Genomic DNA, 18,669 nt, shown 5'->3' on the forward strand with positions numbered 1-18,669 from the left:
TAATGTTATCCCACTTCACAATAAATCTCGACTATGGATACTTTAAGAATAGTGTCCTTATGTTTAATGTGATCTCATGATTAAGTCACACTTGATACATTAAACGGACTATCTATTCTAGGGACTTTTTTAGACAAACATAATAAAGAAAAAGCCTTTTATTATTAATAAATAATTTGATACAAGTACCAAAAGTATTGGCCTATAGAGCTTACACTAACACAAACTCATCTGAATAACAACATATGTAAATCTTACAATCTCAATTCTTAAATGATCAACTGAAAAAGTATAACTCCACAAGAATTCCTCGAGAATGTGTTTATCTTCTTCAGGATCAACATTCTCACACTCAATCTCATACAAAGTTCCAAAATCAAAACCAGTCTCATCCACTTCCAATTTCAAACCTTTCCAATCATAAACATTACTCACGTTCCAAAAACCTCCCAACTTTAAAAACCCATTTTCACCCACCACCTGAAATTCCTCCTTCACCCTTTTAAGAATCCTGGACATCAGTAAACCCAGCTTGACCGGTTTAACAACACAATCACAACCAACCTTTGGATCCAAATCCTCTTCATCTTCTTCAACGCGACTCATACCATCGACAAGAACCACTTTTATTTTGAGAGAAACAACACATTATTCGTTGTTACCATAGAATCGGAAACGAAGAGCAGCGCGATGAGAAAAGTGTTTAGATGCAGCACTGTCGAAGAAGAGGTTGTGTTGGCGATGAGTTATGATGTGGAAGGGAGAGAGAAAGGTGGTGACATGGTGATGAGATTCTGCGTTTGCGAGACAAAGCTTCACTTCGACTTTCATTTCAGATAGGGGTAGAGAGAGAGAGAGAGAGAGAGAGAGAGAGAGAGAGAGAGAGAGAAGATTAGGAAGCGATTAGGATTAGAGGCCAATAGGATTCGCTTTGGAATATGGATCTTCTGCATGATCGAAATGATGAAGGAGAGTAGCAGCCCCAATGGTGGTTGTGGTGGTGTTGGCGATGGTGATGGTTGTGTTAGGACGACAAGCTTCTTCAAGTTCTTCCTTGTCTTCGATCTTCACTTTGATCTCACTTTGATTATACATGAGTTTAATTTTCAACACACCTTTTGGTTTTGTTTTTACTTGGGGGCATTTATGGCATCTAACAGATTGAAATACACATGTGAAAATTAGATTAAACGAAAAAACTATAAAAAAAGCAATGTCACATCAGCTTTTTTGATAAGTTGGTCTGACGAAGGGTAAACAATGAGAGAATCTTCAAATGTTGGGGGAATTCATCAAACTTTTTTTATAGGAGTTTTTTCGAAAATGACCCATATGACAGAGGGAGAATAGGTATTAACCCTTAATTTTATTTTATTTTACTTTATTTTTTTATTACTTTTTTTCCTTTTTATTTTTGATTGGGTACTGACATAATCCCTCTCAATTTTGAATTGCTTGTAGACATTTAACTGTGACATATTTTATGTACATTAAAAGAAAGACTTAGTAAGGAAAATGAGTTACATAAAAAACAAATCTCAAGTCACAAGAAAAATCTAACAATTCAAAGGCATCCTCTAAACAAGGAAACAACACTAGGGTTCGAGTGTCAATAAATCAATCCATGATCTTTACCTTCCAAAATTCTTATATGTATAGGTAGATTTTTCAAAACAATGGACAAAATCCCAGACCTGAGACAGACACCCCTTTTCATCCGTATCCAAGGTTGCACCATCCTACAACATATCTTTTCGAGCCTTCTATAAATGTTTAAGACTCCACCAACAGGGAAAACATGGATGGCAACATGGCATAAGGACGTTAGGAGTATCCTTGGAATCAATACCACACACTTTCTTATCGGTCGTATGAGTTAGGGGTCGAACTACGATGTACCTAAATATAAAGTTCAAAAGTGAGTTAGTGAATACTTCAAAGATCCCTAGAGGCCTTATTGAAGGAGAATAGTCTTTGCGTGCCTTTGGAGTTGGTTGCATCCCATCAGGGAGTATATGTTGAAGAATGAAGGCATATGCAGTAGTTGTTCTAAATGTTGGGATATGATCTATAAGGCTTTGATGAAGGCCCACCAGTTAGCATGAAGATGATAGGGTGTCACACAAAGGTCACAAATACTTTATTTGTCAAACAAAGAGAATGGGCAACCCAAATAGTCTATGTAAATCTTGTGAGAAGAGGAATAAGCTTATACGACTTAATGCCTGACAATGTTCACATTATTCGTGAAGATTCAGTAAAAGATAAAGCAAACGGGGTCAGAATATACGTAGGACGTCACCACCTAAAAGGTTTTGTTTCCTTATTTAACTAAAGTGCGTCAACTTAAAGGGGGAGACACCTCCACATGCGAAAAACGATGAATACAATGAGGTCAAAGATCTAATGACTCGCAATCAAGAAATCCACGAGGCTATCGATAAACCAAATCCCGAATTCCACGTGACCAAAAAGGCAACCTCGTTTCAAGTTAGGGTCATAATGATAATTATGATTCCCATGTAGTTGATCATGTCGCGCCTCATTATATGTTATCATCCTTTAGAGTTATGGCCCATATGCCAATAAGAAGGAAAGCCAAAAGACTTAACAAGTCTCATCACATCTTGGAAGCAACCATGGCAATAGTGAATACAAAGTTTGATTTAATCCAAAATATATTTTCAAGGAAAATATTCAAGTATAAGCATCTGACATCGATGGCACGTATTAGAGCTTCTCATAGGCTTTAATTATTGCAATTTTTTACAAAAGGGTCGACCTAATATGAATAAAATTATAGACAAAGCTTATGGGGCTATTGTTATGATCTTGGGCACCTAAAACTAGCTGATAGATGTGGTCTAAAAGATACATTTGCCCTAAAGATACATTCGATCAAGGCCGCATAGATATCACGGGTCGTTAGCTTCCAAGGCCATACAATTTGTTGACATCTTTCTCATGAGACATATTTCCTCCGAAGAATGTCATAGGGTCTCAAAACCTAAGAAATAGTTATATAAGGTCTCAAAACCTAAGAAATAGTTATAAAAGATAGGGTAATGTTAACTTGTGTCCTAGGGACACATGATAATAATTAAAAAAAGTAATTTTGTGTTGAAAATTGTGCATTGATTTTAGTAAATGTATAAAATTAATTTTGTAATTAATTTTTTCAATACAAACTTTCTATAAGTGGGTGTCTTATCTTGTGCCCCTAGGACACAAGTTAACATTACCCTAAAAGATAAAGGACAATAAAGTTTCAAATACACATTATTCTAGATTTAACTCTCACACTTACGTTGTCTCTGTTGTCTCTGAATTGATCATTAGAATGTTTTTAGGTACACCTCGCCACCGAATATTTCTGAGAGATTAATGTACTCGAATTTGTCTTTTAGATATATCACAAAATAAAAATGTCCATTCTATATCAATTTATATTTTTTATTTCTAATAATATTATATATTTGTCCAAAAAAATAATAATTTACTTTATACTTTTATAAACATAGTTATAAATAAATAAAATAAAATAAAAGCAAACTCGTGCAAAGCACGATTACTATTCTTAGTAAAGAAATGATTACATTGAACTTATGAAAATCCCAATTAATAAATTTTGTTTTGTCAATGAAACAATTAAAAAGTATTAAGGATAGTTTTCTAAAATATAATAATTTCGAAGATAACTTCTTTACTACTATGCCTTTATCACCCCTTTACTTATACACCTACCACATAGAACCTTATTCATATTGCAAAGTTTTCAATCTTCATTCCCTTCACCATAACTACAAACAAGAACAACAAAAACTCTAGTCCTTTATTCCAATATGAGTACTCCTTCCTTACTTTGCTATCTCCAAATCTTCCTAATCATAATATTCACATATCAAACCAAAGCTGTATACGACGAAATAAACAATTACCACTACTTTTGTGATCAAAGCAACAACAAAGCTAACTTCACAACCAATAGCACCTATCATAAAAACCTCAACACACTTTTAACCACCCTCACTTCCAACACAGACATCAACTACGGTTTCTACAATTTTTCTTTCGGCGAAAACAACAACAGAGTCTATTCAATTGGACTCTGTCGAGGAGATCTTTTACCGAATGATTGTCGCCGATGCCTCAGCGGCTCAAGAACAAATCTCACAAGTATTTGTCCAAATCAAAGAGAAGCAATTTTTTGGTCAGAAGATGAAAGATGCATGTTGCGTTACTCCGACCGGTTAATATTAGGTGTCATGGAAGATGTTCCTATGTTTTATTCAAATAACTTGAATGATTCGGTTGATGTTAATTTGTCTAATGAAGTTGTTACAAGTTTGTTGGATAATTTAACAAGTAGAGCTGTGAAAGGTGATTCTAGGACTAAATATGCCGCTGGAAGTTTACCTGGTCCTAGGTACGAGGTTATATATGGTTTGGTTCAGTGTACACCTGATTTGTCTGAAAATGATTGCAATTCATGTTTGGTTGAGAATCTTCAACAAATTCCAGGTTGTTGTAAAGGTAAGATTGGTGGAAGGGTTGTTAGGCCTAGTTGTAACATGAGATTTGAAACGTCTTATCTTTTTTACGAACCTCGAGCATCACCACCTCCACCACCGCCATCTCCTCCGCCTAACACCACCGGTAATAACACTAAATCTTATTACATGAATTATGAACTTGTTAATATTTTTATTATCTTAAGTTTTTAGTGAATATGGAACGTCACACGTTAAGATTTGGTTTGTGCAGGAAAAAGCAATAAGAGTACAACAATTGGCATCGCTGTGGCGGTACCGGTTGCAATTGTTGCTTTGGTCTTCATTTTTCTATGCATCTATTTTAAAAAAAGGAAGTCAAAGAAAAAGTTTGAAGGTAAGTTATGTGATTATATTAAATATTGTTATAGATGATTTTGTGATGAATGCAAAACTTTGAATTTTTCCAATTGCACATTAAATAATGCAAATAACTCCAATTTTATTATTATTAATCACAAAACGAGGAAAACAAAGGAAGTCATGCTGGTTCTTCTACCATTAGTTTTTTTTTTGTGTGGGGGGTGGGGGATTTTTTATTTCAGAGGATGAATTTCTCACGTAGAAATGATGAGTAATTTTTTAATTGCATCCTCTAGTCATTAGTCATTATCTTAACCAACACATTTTTTTTATAGATAAATTAAAGAATTGATGTATCTGATATATAATAATGATCAGATATATTATTTAATTAATAAATTATTTTTTATTTGTTTATAATAATGATTTGAAAATATATTATTTAATTATTATTATTTATACCATTTTCTATATATTAATAAGACTAATTTAATAAAAGTATAATATTTTAAAATAGTATAATTTTTTCTCATAATTTATGTATAAAAATCTTAAAGAATAATGATTTTAAAACGAAGATAGTCCTTAGACTTTAGAAGACTTCTTTTTGAAAAGATACTATTCTTTTCAAATTTTTTTAATTTAAATTTCAAAATAATTAATTTTAAAAAAAATTATCAAAATAATAATTTTTTCATACTGATGCGTCAGTTGAACTGACGCATCCTATTAACTTTCAAAGGAGACACTCTTAGCCTTAACACATGTTTGCAAAGTCAATGAATGTAGACGTCATATGCATTGGCGCATGCATGCCTTGATGTCACATGCATTGGCGCATGCATACACTACATAGTGTATGCACCAATGCATGTGGCATATGCACATTCCATTTTTATTTTTTAAAAATTTTAAATTTTATAATTATGATTGATTAAATTAAATACTGAAATTTAAAATTATATTATATTATAAAGTAAAAATACATAAAGTTGACAAGAAATTCAATGACTCGCCCGATTGAAACGCCTCCTTGTTCCACATCCAGATGCGTTAGCATGTCTTCGAGGTCTCCCACGATTTTTCGGAGGTATTTGAGGTCTTTGAGTGCTGACATGATCCAATGGTGGCTGGTGTTAAGGTCCGGTGGAAGGTCCAACAATATTTGATAAATTTGTCATCATTTGTCCCCAATAGTTGGGGGGTTGTCGTCAACGACACTTCCGTAATTGAGTTCGGTGCCCATGTTGTCGTAGTTGAGTTGTTGTGGTTGGGTTTATTATGGACAGTATGGTTGTCCGAATTGAGACATTGAATCATTTTGGAAACGAAACAATGGTTCCTAGGGTGTACTAAAGTCAAACAATGGTTGGGTGTTGTGGCGATAGGATGTTTGGGTGTTAATTGGTGGGGGCTACGATGGCATGACGCTGAATCGTATGAATCATCTAGGCTATAGAATGTTGTGGTGGCTGCGTATGGTTGTTGGTGGTTAAGGTTTGATTCTTGATTTTGAGTTTGGGTGTGTGACATGAATTGGTTGTGAAGTTGGGTGTTTGGTTGTTGGGTGTATATGGTAGGGTAATGGTGTGAGGTTGATCGTCGGGTTTGGGTGGGTTGACATTGTTCTTGGACAAACATTTGTTGTTGGGCGTATGATGACGAAGCTCGTTGGCGTGGACCAATCAAATACCTTGGCTCAGACACAAATTATGGCGTTGTAACCAAACTAAACCATGCCATATAATGTTGAGTTGGTCTAGCACTCTGTATGATTGGTTCGTTTAAGATGTGTTACCATCGATTCCTCCAATGCCGACATATCTCTTTGGCAAAGTCTATCCAGTCAAAATAATCCCATTGGTCATCGACTCTTTGTTGATGTCAATCTCCCAAACACGTCAGAGGTTCTGGATTTTGTTGTTGCATGCCGAACTGCAGTTTTACACGGTCACTCTAGTGCATCTCCACGGTAGTGAACCAGACAATTGGTGTTTTTGTTGTCCAAACTACATTATCATCATGGTTAACCTGATGATCAAGACCCAAATATGACCTCCAGATAAACTGTACAAGAATATGACATGATTAGATGATATGTAGTTGGATTTTTTTTTAAATTAAATGTAGAGTTGTGTAGTAGTATTATATCGTCTGGTCCAATGTGGTCTAATAGATTGTGATAGACTAATACAACGTATTTCAGACACCTGTTGTAGTTCATCCCTTTAACTCACCACCTAGATCGAAAAGATTTGAAAAATATTATTTACAGTTAGTTGTAATATAAAGTCTAATAAATTAGATGGTAAAATTTTAAACTTACTTTGTTGCAAAGGTAAGTACGAATGGCTTCTCGTTTACCGAGGCGAGTGACTGAATTCTTGATCAACCACATGCTTGTAGTAAATAGGCGCATGAATAAAATGTACAAGTATTTTTTTTTGGTATTTTTACACAACACATTATATAGATGGGACAAAACTGCTAAACCCCAACTATATGTGCTTACCTTATTTATGTTTTATAACAACGGCAAATACATAATATTTACCGTATTACCAGTACTTTCAGGAAGTAAAAAATTACCAAATATAATCATAATATAACATTGCGCTTTAATTATCTTTTCATACTCGGTAGATTTTCCGCTTAATGTTATACTTGCGTAATATTGTTTAAGATATTTTAAGTTAATACCGTGACCCCTAGCTTGACCAGAAGTCTCTCCCGTAGTTGTGTCTTCACATAAAGGGGCACCTAATAATTCATTGCATATAGAGTTATCTTGGTTAACTCTACCATTTACGGTCTTACCGTCGATACATAGACCTAACAACATGTAGACGTCCTCAAGTGTGATGGCACACTCACCGAAAGGAATGTGAAATGTGTGAGTCTCGGGTCTCTATCTCTCTAACAAAGAAAGAATAAATTTGTAGTCAACCGAGTATGAGACTATGTTGAGTAGATTACCAAAACCACATCCTCGAATATATGGTTCTACCAAAAGATCGTGTGGTACATATTCATGTACATAACATCGAAGTCTCTTTGGATCCTAATAAAATATAAGTAAGAAATAAGTAAGAAGAAGTAATAAACAATAGAAACATAAGTAAGAAATAAGTAAGAAGAAGTAATAAGAATAAGGATAAGTGATAACATACAAATGTCGTAATATTATCGATTGTTCATCGATGTTCATCACCCATAGTCAATAGAGACATAATGTTGCAGAGAGATTGATCTTGGCAGAGAGATTGAGTGTTGCAGAGGTTGAGTGTTGCATAGGTTGATTGTTGTAGGTATTGGGTGTTACAAATATTGAGTGTTACAAATATTGAGTGTTGTAGATGTAGAGTATTGTGAGTTGCTGCAATATTTATAGATGAGATAGGCAACATGTGAATGCAGCATGTGAAACATGGGAGTAAAGGCAAGGCTAAGGGTGCATGCATATGAAGAATGGGGTAGGCGCCAAGGCTAAGGGCACATGCATGTAATTAGACATGCATGGTAGTAGGTGCCACGGGCTAAAGGCGCATGCCTTACTTTTTAGCATGCAAGGAAGTGGCACTAATGCATGTGGTGCATGGCTTGCTTTATGCGTTATTGGTAAAGGCGTCTGCTTTGGATTATTATGGCAGAAGCATCTTTGCAGGCAAATGCTTTGGCTTATTAGGGAAAAGAATCATGCAGGCGCATGCTTTGCATTGTCTTGTCTCTGCATGGAATCCTGTAGGTTATTTGCATTACATTGTCTTGTCTTTGCAGATTCTTTGTGTGATGAGTACACTTGCCTCTGCTGCCTTCACTGTCTCCCTTATTTAACTGCATGCTAATATGTGATCAATGCATTCACCATCAAACACTAAACTTATATTTGAAAAAAATGTCGTCATCACCAAAATATAACTTGTATATTTTGAGCTATTATGTCGAAGCTAAAATATAACTTGTATATTTTGAACTTGGGTCAATTTGTATAATTTTGGGTCTGGATTTTAGTTGCCTATATAAAGGGCATAATATGATGTAAATAACAACTTCACTCAATATAAATCATAAATTTCTACAAATTCAATTTCTATCTCTTTTCTCTCTTATTCTTCTTCTCTCGTCCTTTTTTGAAAACCCTTTGTTCCAACAGTTCTTACTAGGGTTAATTTTTGGTCATTTATCATTTGTAATATTTGGATAATAGTCATTTCATAAGGGGTCATTCTTATTCCCTTTAAAGGGTTCTTCTACGAGGTCAACTCACTTCTAATTCGTGTGCCAACTTCTCTAAGAATAATATTATAGGTCTTAATATAAATGAGGATTTTCTAAGGGTTTCATAGATTTTCCAGAATTGTAAGGTGGATTTATAGCCTTTTATGTATCTCAAACTATTTATAAGGGTTAATACATATATATTTATGACTTGGGATTCTTGTGAAGTCTCTTAGTGGTTGGGTTGGGTCTTGGAGTAATTAATATAACTACCTTGAAGGAAAGTCGGTTCTCCTGAGCTCTGTCCTAATTAATATTTTAATTTTTTATCTTTCTTTTATGAAGGTTATACTTAAGACTTGAAATCTTATTGTTAGCTTATGCGAGTTGGTCAAATGTGTATAAATTAAAGTTTGTAGGTAGTTTGGGAGTTAGGTATCGTACTTGCTAAAAGTACAACACATGGCAACCCCTTACAGAGTAGGATTGTCAGAGGGTTTTAGGGTTGTTATGGTGTTAGAGCAAGCTTACAGTGGAATGGTGAGAAACTCTGTATGTGGTGTTTTGCATAATGAGAATAATGTCCTCTTCAACCTCGAGTTTGATGTATTTATAAGAACCTCACATGCTTAGGTCTCATATCCCCAAAACATAGATTTTCCATTTTCCATTTTCAATAGTGTGGAAAGACGGTAGTTATTTCCCCTGTTTCTTGGGGGAATGTTGCTACCTCCATCTGACTCCATATCCCATATCGTTATGAACTGGTACATGCCACCTCCATGTTTTAACAAAAATGCAAGCAATATGGAAAATGGGCGGCATAACCAAATGATAGACGATTCTCTAATAAATGGGTTGCTAGGAAGCTTGTGTGTGTGACATGCTATGTCGACTTCTCTTAGTCAACCTTTTATGTCGCCTATTATGGGTCTTTTACGAATATATCAATACACAATCCCTAAAGCACGAGGGATTGTAAAGAGTGGAATGATTTAGTTTGCTTTCCCCTTCTTATCTAGGTGAGTATCTCAAGTGTGGGGCGAGTCCCTCAAGCATGTGACAAACCTCCAAATGTCAATGAGGTGAATCCTTAAACGTCATATATGAGGGAAATCCCCAAACGTCAGTTGAGGTGAAGAGCATGTGCGACATTTAATTCGATCAATGATGATTTAGTCTTGGGAAGTCAATTTGGCCTTAATTAGGCACATATGTCACTAACATAGGGAATCTTTTTCAACTAATGGGATGCCTTGTGGGAGGTTGTTTATTACCCCCAAGATTGGACTTCCCATTCCTATAAAATGATTTCAAATTTCTTCATTAAACTTTTTGTGTATTTTCATCTCCTAAGTTTTCATATATTTTCTTAGGAGCTCTACAAGCAAACAGTGCACCCATTTGTAGTTCTTTTAGATACAAGTTTTTAACTTTGTTTACATGTATTATTTTACCATTATTTCATTCATGTTTCTCTTAATGGTGACTGTTAAGGTCTTAAAACATTAAGGAATGGATGTGCAATACCGTCGTGAATTTAGACCCATGAGAGTCATGAGAGCCCTGACCGTTCTGATAGTGATTCTCATGCTCCTCCTATTTTTTATCTAGAATCAAAGGTGCATACAAATTCTAAATGTGTCAATGCCAAAGACTTCATGTCTCTATACTGTAGTGAGGAGAGAATCACTGCTTTTCGATGGAAAATTAGACTTTCCAATACTGGACACAAAGATGATGTGACTTTAGAGTTGTGTTTTGCCTCCCTAGATGGCTTGCATAACCCTTATTTCTATTTACACCTCCCTATCATTAATGATTTAGGGGTTTTAATACCATTCATGTTGTTTAAAGCTGAGTTTTTAGCAATTACAAGTGTCCCTCGTTCTCAGATTACACACAATGTTTGGAGCGTGATTAGGGAATTCAAAATTATAAGCCAGCGATTGGAAGTCTTCCCTACCGCTAAGGTATTTTTCTCCTGTTACGGTACCAAAATCAGCACCAAAAGTGCTTAGGTGACCTTGCATGCCTTATCAGGAAGAAATTTGTTCAAGCCCCACTCAAAAATCTACAAAATTAGAAGGGCCAGTTCATCATGGTTAGAGGAGAGATTGTGCCTATATGTTCACGATTAGGGCGAATGACGCCCCTCGCTTCTCATTGTCGTGGACAAAAGATCTAAAGATCATCACTGGCGTCAAATTTATTTAACTTACCTTCGTTGAGTAACATGTGTTTCAAGTGATGAGTGACTCTAAAGTCATAAGTTCTCGGGTCATAATCACTCTAAATCAGGGAGAAGATAATGGTATTGACAAGTACTTGAGCGAGTTTATGGTCAGTCAAGGAGATCCTTATTTTGAGATTTTATTCATTACAACACTTATCTTTTTCTTGTGCCTTTCCTATATAGAAAATGTCTAAAATTCCTCTGACCAAAAGAAAGAAGCACATGGCTAGGAAGTAGGTTCAAGACAATTGAGAAATAACCCTAAGAGCTGCCTAGGTGGCCTAATGACAAGAGAGGTAAACAGGCATGCCGATGACCACTCCCTTGACACTTCCCTCCCACCTAAGATCCAAAAACAAGGCAAGGGTCCTTCTCAAGTTCCAAGGATGGTCAGATGACAATTCCTAGAGAAGGTAAGGCGGATGAGGGGCATTCCTAACAAAGGATGATTCTCCCCCTAATCTTCTTTGTGGAGTGATACTGCATTTGATGCCATTAAGTTTACCATAGCTCGCCTCCCCTTTCATGAGCTCTCGCAACCTCAGAAAAAATATTAAAGGTCTCTTGTGGGGACCCCTTAATTCTATAGAGAAACTTGAGCGAGAGTTGCCCATCCTTAAGGATGAATGAGTGAAAACCTCCCATTAGTATTTTAAGCGGGTGAATGAGCATATAACCTTCCTCCACCATGGGTTGGATCTGAGGCAATGGACTTGTTTAAGGAGGTCTGCGACGACCAATTGGTGGATGACAAGGAGGTCCCGTCATCGGAAGAGGCTAGAGGATTTCTTAGTTGGATAGGGTTACAACGTTCTCAAAGTGGAAATATTAAGGAGAGATTCCTTCACATAATGGTTGGTGGAAATTTAAATGCATTTAGGAGATGGGCGTGTTGAGATACATGGTCTCGACCGTAGACCCGGATGTATAGTTGAAACCTTATATAGGGATAATAGGACGCTAATGGGCAACAAATACTGCCAACCCATTCTTTATCTAAAGAAGAAAAGGTGTTGGTTTAACCCTCAGTGAGTGGGGTAGTTCCCGAGACAATACAAATATGGGGTTGTGTGGTCGACATGAGGTTATTTGAACGGACTCGTGTGACCTGCATCAACGAATGTGTTGTATGTGCGGTAACTATTCAAGGAAATTTCCACATTAGGAACTTTCGACTTCAAGCACCCTAGAACTGTGCATTTCCAATGGAGGAGTCAATTTAAGTTGGTTGAGTATGCTTAAGGTTCTATTTAGAAATTGTATGACCCAGGTTAGAATTTCTTCACCAAACAGGTAAGAAAAGTCATTATGGGATGATGGTATTTGTACCAATGAAGTTAAGAAGTCAACTGGACAAGCATGATCAATTAATGATGATTCAGGTGGGAATTGTGGGGTCAAGATTGACCTGAATGTTGGACTCTATCTAAATATCAGAGAGTGGTTTAAGAGATAATGTACCAATAACGCGAGTACACCCATAATTGTACGACAATGCGCCACAAAGTGAAAAAAATATCAGTTGCTAAGCCGGAATCAAATGTAGTACATTCATGAAACTAGGTGGGCATACAAATGGGAAAAGGTAGAATTCAGAACCTAGAGGAATAAGTGCAATAGGAAAAGTAAAGGAATTCTTGTGATTGAGAAAGATCAAGTCATCAACTTAGGATTCTTTAGCAATCAGTAAAGTTGGATAAGGTGAACTTTGGAATTGTAGGACTCAGGTATTTGATCATTATCCAATAGATAAAGAAGCGGCCGAAGAGTGAGGAACTAGGGTATTAAGTTGCTATTGGCTTGCGAGTAATGGAAATTTCAATATTGAGTTTGAGTTAGGAAAAATGCCGACATGGAAGTAATACATGTCGGGAACATCGTGAAGTGTGTTTTAGCATTAAAAACTCCTATGCACCAAGTGTGGATGGAGTTTATCCGACAAAACTAGCCAGTGGTTAATTTATAAAATGGTATGAAAATCATGATGAAGTACCTAGTATGAAAGAGCACCAAGTATAAGAACGTGGAAACGCAGAGGCGAGAATTTTTGTTTATTTAAAGGCATTTCAGCTTAGAATTTCAGGTATTTACACCGTGTTAAGCTTGAAAGAGGAGTTGGAAGAAGAATTTTAAGGAAAGATGGTGATAAATGCTAGTCTTTTCGCCTTCATGCATAGAGAAAATCGTTATCACTCGAAAACTTCTAGGTGAAGCTAGCCGTGAGTTTGAAAATCAAGTTGAGAAGACTTAAGTTGACGAAGAAACGATACAAAATTAACTATAGAGAGCTAGTACATTTGGCTGGAGATGTAAGTCAAACGATAATTTCGAGGACAAATTTTTTTAGAGGGAGATTGTAATATCTTGGGCAAACTGTTGTTTTGGATTCCTCGTTTATCAATTAAAGAATTTAAACACTTAAGGGTAAAATAGTTATTTTACTACCAAGGTCATTTTGATGAATTCACACGGTAATACTAATTCAAGTGAGGACTCAATAGAATTGAAATGATTATGAAACAACTAATCCACTTATTAAAGCAATTGGGGTTTAATGGGTTAGCAAGGGAAAAATGGTCATTGGTCTTGGCAATGCAATTGTAATTATATATATATTTATCACTTATAATAAAAATTTAGAATTGTCCTCTACACTTGTCATCTTTAAGAATATCACATGTAAGAGAGATGAAAAGAGGTAAGAGAAAGAAGTTATCACACACATCAAATCAAGTCTCTCTCTAACCTATCTTCTCTTAAATTGTAGTTTATTACCTTTTTAACTTTCATCCCTTTCTTCATGCAAGATCAACCCATTGGTTGATGAAGCATTTTCACCCTCAAAGCTTAGCCCAAGGGATATTAAGATCAAATGGAGCATGGAAATTGATAATACTTGTGGCGAAAGGAGAAAAGAGGCTTTTCATTCTCACCATCATCATCATCATCATCAATTTTAAGAGAGGTGGGTTTCCCCTTCCTTAGGTGATGGTTATAATATCAATGTATATAACCTACCATGTGGTAGTATATGATCTAAAAGAATGATATGATAAATGCATGCTAGGATTTAGGGTCATTTGGTTAGTTATGATATGGAATATCTATGATTTTCTATGTTAATGGCTGGTATGAACATGTATGGATGATAGATAATGGTTTAGAATGATCATGTTAGGATAGGGATGAGTTTTAGGTGAGGAAATGTCTTTTTTCTGGGTTTTAGACTGTTTCGAGTCAAGGATATTTTAATTCGAACCAGGGATGTTCTAGTTGGGTCAAATGGTGTTTTTTAGAATTCTAGCAATGTGATTCAAATAAGGATGTGGTGTGATTTGAATCATTGCATATTTTGATTCGAATCAGGATTGGTTTGTGTGATTCGAATCAGGATTGGTTGGTGTGATTCGAATCAAGGAAAATCATGATTTGATTCATGAAGTCAGAATGTGCCTAAAACCCCAATTTTCATATTCTAAACTCTAATTTAAGTTAATAATGGTTTCTTAAGTGATTGAGATGATTCTAATCGTAAACATCATTAGAAGTGGGATTGAAACCCATGTCATGCATGATTAAGAATATGGTGATCAAGTGGGCAACAAGTTTAGGATTAAGTGGGGATGTACTGGAATCCATGGCCAACAAGTCTTGGATGCTTGATCCAAATGGGTTGTATTACGTTAGCTCATTGTATAAGGCATTGGAAGTTAGTGTTGAGAATGTAGCAAGTGTGAGTAATGGAGTCCCGCATTGATTATAAATGTGAAGACTTGAGCATTTATATGTGGGAAAATCCACACACCTATCACCTTAAGGTTTTAAGTGAATATGTGGTGTCTCTCTCACTTGTGTATTGCTCTTATCCCGATGTTATTATTCATCCTCATGACCTAACAAATGATATGATGAGCGTTTGGTTAGAATAAAGGGACCAACTCACTTGTATCGAAAGTCAACGGCGCCACAAGGATGGTGAGTAAGGAACGTTCCGTTGAATAGTGTCAATGGCGCCACAAGGGTGGTGAGTAAGAAACGTTCAGTTGCATAGTGTTAACGGCGCCACAAGGGTGGTGAGTAAGAAACGTTTAGTGCGGTAGAAGAGTTTGTGGAAGTAAGAAGAGCTTCCACTTGAGGGGGAGCATTGTGGACTCACACTTGAGGGGGAGTGTTGAGAATGTAACAAGTGTGAGTAGTGTGGGTAATAGTCCCACATTTGTTGAAAATATGGAGACTTGAGCATTTATAAGTGAGAGAACTCATACATCTATCACCTCAAGATTTTGTGTGAATATGTGGTGTCTCTCTCACTTGTGTGTTGCTTTTGACCCAATATTTATGGTCCTCCTCATGACTTAACAACTAGCTCTCCAAGATCTCAAAAACTTTTGAGTGACGGGATTAGTATCCTTACATAATTTTTAAAAAGGTTAACCCATCTAAGAACATTATCTTCTCTTATCTAGTATTGTTAGAAAGTGTTTTTACTCATGTTAATTTGCTACATCAAAGGGTTGTTCATCATTCATCAGGGTTGAATTGTATTTTTTGTGGTTAGTCATAAAATTCATTAGATTACTTATTTTCCACACGCAAGCTCTCTTTTCATGTTTTATATTCTATTTTCACGTGGTTATGAGTTTAGGTATATTAACGAACTATTTTTTTTTACATTTTCCTTGTTTTCTCTTCAAGTTGAGATGATTCTCAGCTTAAGAAACATTTAACCTTATTTGAAATGTGGTGGTGTGAAATGATTGGATGTTTCAAAATGAGGCTATTTTCTTTGATAAGTTTGATAGATTGTCATCTTAAAAGTGGTTTTTTTTTGCCATCCTCACCAATACTCTTAATATGAATGGATAATGGATCCATCTTCTTATTTGATTAGATATGATCTAAGTGACTCTTGTTTCCTTGGTGTTTTAGATTCTTTATTTTTCTTTAGAGCTTTATTTTTATTGTCTTTTGTGTTCGGTCTAACAATTTTGTGTATGATTTTTTATTTTTATTGTCTAAACATGAATTAATTTCCACTCACATATGGTAATTTATTTTTACCCATTTTGTTGTAGAAGTCAAAGAAGAAGAATATCAAGACGACAAAATTGAAATATTTGAGCCACTACAATTCAACTTCAACACTATATCAAATGCTACAAATGACTTCTTTGTTTCCAATAAACTTGGAGAAGGAGGATTCGGGGTCGTTTACAAAGTAAAATAATATGATTGAAAACCAACTCATTAATTAAAATATAATATACTTTACTACTTGATTTGAGAATGTATCATTCCTAAATGAAATAAACTTTCAGGGAAGGCTTTCCAGTGGACAAGAAATTGCAGCCAAAAGGTTGTCAAGGGATTCTGGACAAGGCGATTCCGAATTTAAAAATGAGGTGCTTTTAGTGGCTAAGCTTCAACACCGTAATTTAGTTAGACTACTCGGATTCTGTCTCGAAGGAAGAGAAAGAGTACTTGTGTATGAGTTTGTACATAATAAAAGTCTCGACTCTTTCATTTTTGGTAAGTTTTATATCTATTGAAGTGGATAATATCTCTTACTTCAGTTGTGATTGGATACTAAGATTACTAATTACAATGTAACAATATTTAAAATGGTTGAGTATGCTATTTGCAGATCAAGCTAAGAGAGCACAATTATATTGGGAAATACGCTACAAAATCATTTTAGGTATTGCTCGAGGAATTCTTTATCTCCATGAAGATTCCCGACTACGTATTATTCATCGTGATCTCAAAGCAAGTAACATTCTCTTAGATGAAGAAATGAATCCAAAGATAGCTGATTTTGGAATGGCGAGACTATTTGGCGAGGACCAAACACAGGAAAACACAAACAAAATTGTGGGAACCTAGTAAGTTTTTAAAAGTAGTATCTTATTATGAATGTAAAATAATTATCTTAGTTGACTTTACATATACATATTATTTCGCAGTGGATATATGGCTCCTGAATATGCAATGCATGGACAATTTTCAGTAAAATCAGATGTGTTCAGTTTTGGTATATTGATTCTGGAAATTGTAAGTGGTATAAAAAATAGTGGCATTCGTGATGGGGAGAATATAGAGTATCTCTCTAGCTTTGTAAGTTATATTTTTCATCTCATTATATCTTTTAATCCATTTTAAGTATGGAATTAGAATATTTTATGCAAGTTTAGATTAGTTTAAAATTAGAATTATATCTAACTTAGTATGATATTTTTATTTGGGAAAATTTGTGCAGGCATGGAGAAATTGGAAGGAGGGGGTGGCAACAAATATCATAGATCCCACATTAAATAATGATTCACGAAATGAAATAATGAGATGCATCCATATTGGATTACTTTGTGTTCAAGAGAATGTAGCAAGCAGGCCAACAATGGCTTCTGTTGTAGTAATGCTTAATAGTCATTCTATCACTCTTCCAATACCTTTGGAGCCTGCATTTCATATGGATGTTCGAAACTTTCAAGATATTAAATCATGGGGTCATAGTTCAATTCAAGAATCTGTCAATGAAACTTCAATTACAGAGTTATATCCTCGCTAATTGAAAATTTAATCATGGTTCAACGACAATGATTATAACAATACATAGTTCATTATAATAAATAAATTTAAGTATTTTAAACAATAAAATGTTGTTTATATATAGGAATTATGGATATATCTAAATGTTGGTTATCTTGTTTAAGTAAATCAAATGTATATTTTTTGAGTTGTGATAGAAACTAACTTCAATTTGTATTAAATATAAATCTCATAGTACAATTTATCTGACTTATTTTTAATCATGTTATCTGTTGTGAATTGATGTTGTTAGAATAAATCAAAAATATGAGATAAAGATTGAGTTTTTTGAAAGAAAAAAACAAAAAACTCAATTTAGATTTATGAAAGAAAGAAAAGAGTGAAGAAGAAGAAGAAGAATTGGTTAAACTTGCTTTACTATTCACTTATTCAAAAAGGATTTTGTAAGACCCCAATTTTGACCCTAAGATCCCTCATGCAATCTCATCATATGCATTAACATTGGGATCATACATTGGCATCCTCCTTACCCCTCTTTCATTGGGTTTGTTTTGGGAGAGATCACAAAACATCATGTGATTGTATCATACTTGTATTTTATCATTTTACTAACCAAAATATCAAAAATATGTCTTTGCATTTGCCTAACTCTTTTGTAGGTAGGGCATAATCACCATTGATCTATCAAGTTCACATCTAAGGTTTAAGACCCTCATTGCCAAGAGCACAACCAAGGAATTATTCACAATGGATCTAAGCAACATGTATGAGTCCCAATGATCTCTACATGTTATTTTGATCAAGCATTCTTCAAGA

At 35.1% G+C, this 18,669-nt stretch overlaps 1 protein-coding gene and 1 pseudogene across 3 annotated transcripts; one reads left to right on the plus strand and one right to left on the minus strand.

The window, feature by feature from the left end:
• Positions 1 to 216: 216 nt before the first annotated feature.
• LOC127093636 (triphosphate tunnel metalloenzyme 3-like) lies at positions 217 to 831 on the minus strand (annotated as a pseudogene).
• Positions 832 to 3,678: 2,847 nt separating this feature from the next.
• Positions 3,679 to 18,010, plus strand: LOC127091256 (cysteine-rich receptor-like protein kinase 10). Of its 3 annotated transcripts, none has more exons than XM_051029839.1 (7): positions 3,679 to 4,656; positions 4,765 to 4,887; positions 16,383 to 16,525; positions 16,626 to 16,836; positions 16,952 to 17,189; positions 17,271 to 17,421; positions 17,564 to 18,010. In XM_051029839.1, exons 1-7 carry the CDS (start codon positions 3,843 to 3,845, stop codon positions 17,870 to 17,872), a joined length of 1,989 nt encoding a protein of 662 aa, XP_050885796.1. In that variant the 5' UTR covers positions 3,679 to 3,842; the 3' UTR covers positions 17,873 to 18,010. The 3 variants fall into 3 exon arrangements, with proteins under 3 accessions (XP_050885796.1, XP_050885797.1, XP_050885798.1); XM_051029840.1 differs by having other exon boundaries at positions 16,386 to 16,525; XM_051029841.1 differs by lacking the exons at positions 3,679 to 4,656; positions 4,765 to 4,887 and adding an exon at positions 14,071 to 14,272.
• The last annotated feature ends 659 nt before the right edge of the window (positions 18,011 to 18,669 follow it).

This window comes from Lathyrus oleraceus, chromosome 6 (genome assembly GCF_024323335.1).
Source record: "Lathyrus oleraceus cultivar Zhongwan6 chromosome 6, CAAS_Psat_ZW6_1.0, whole genome shotgun sequence".
Taxonomy (NCBI): Eukaryota; Viridiplantae; Streptophyta; class Magnoliopsida; order Fabales; family Fabaceae; genus Lathyrus; species Lathyrus oleraceus.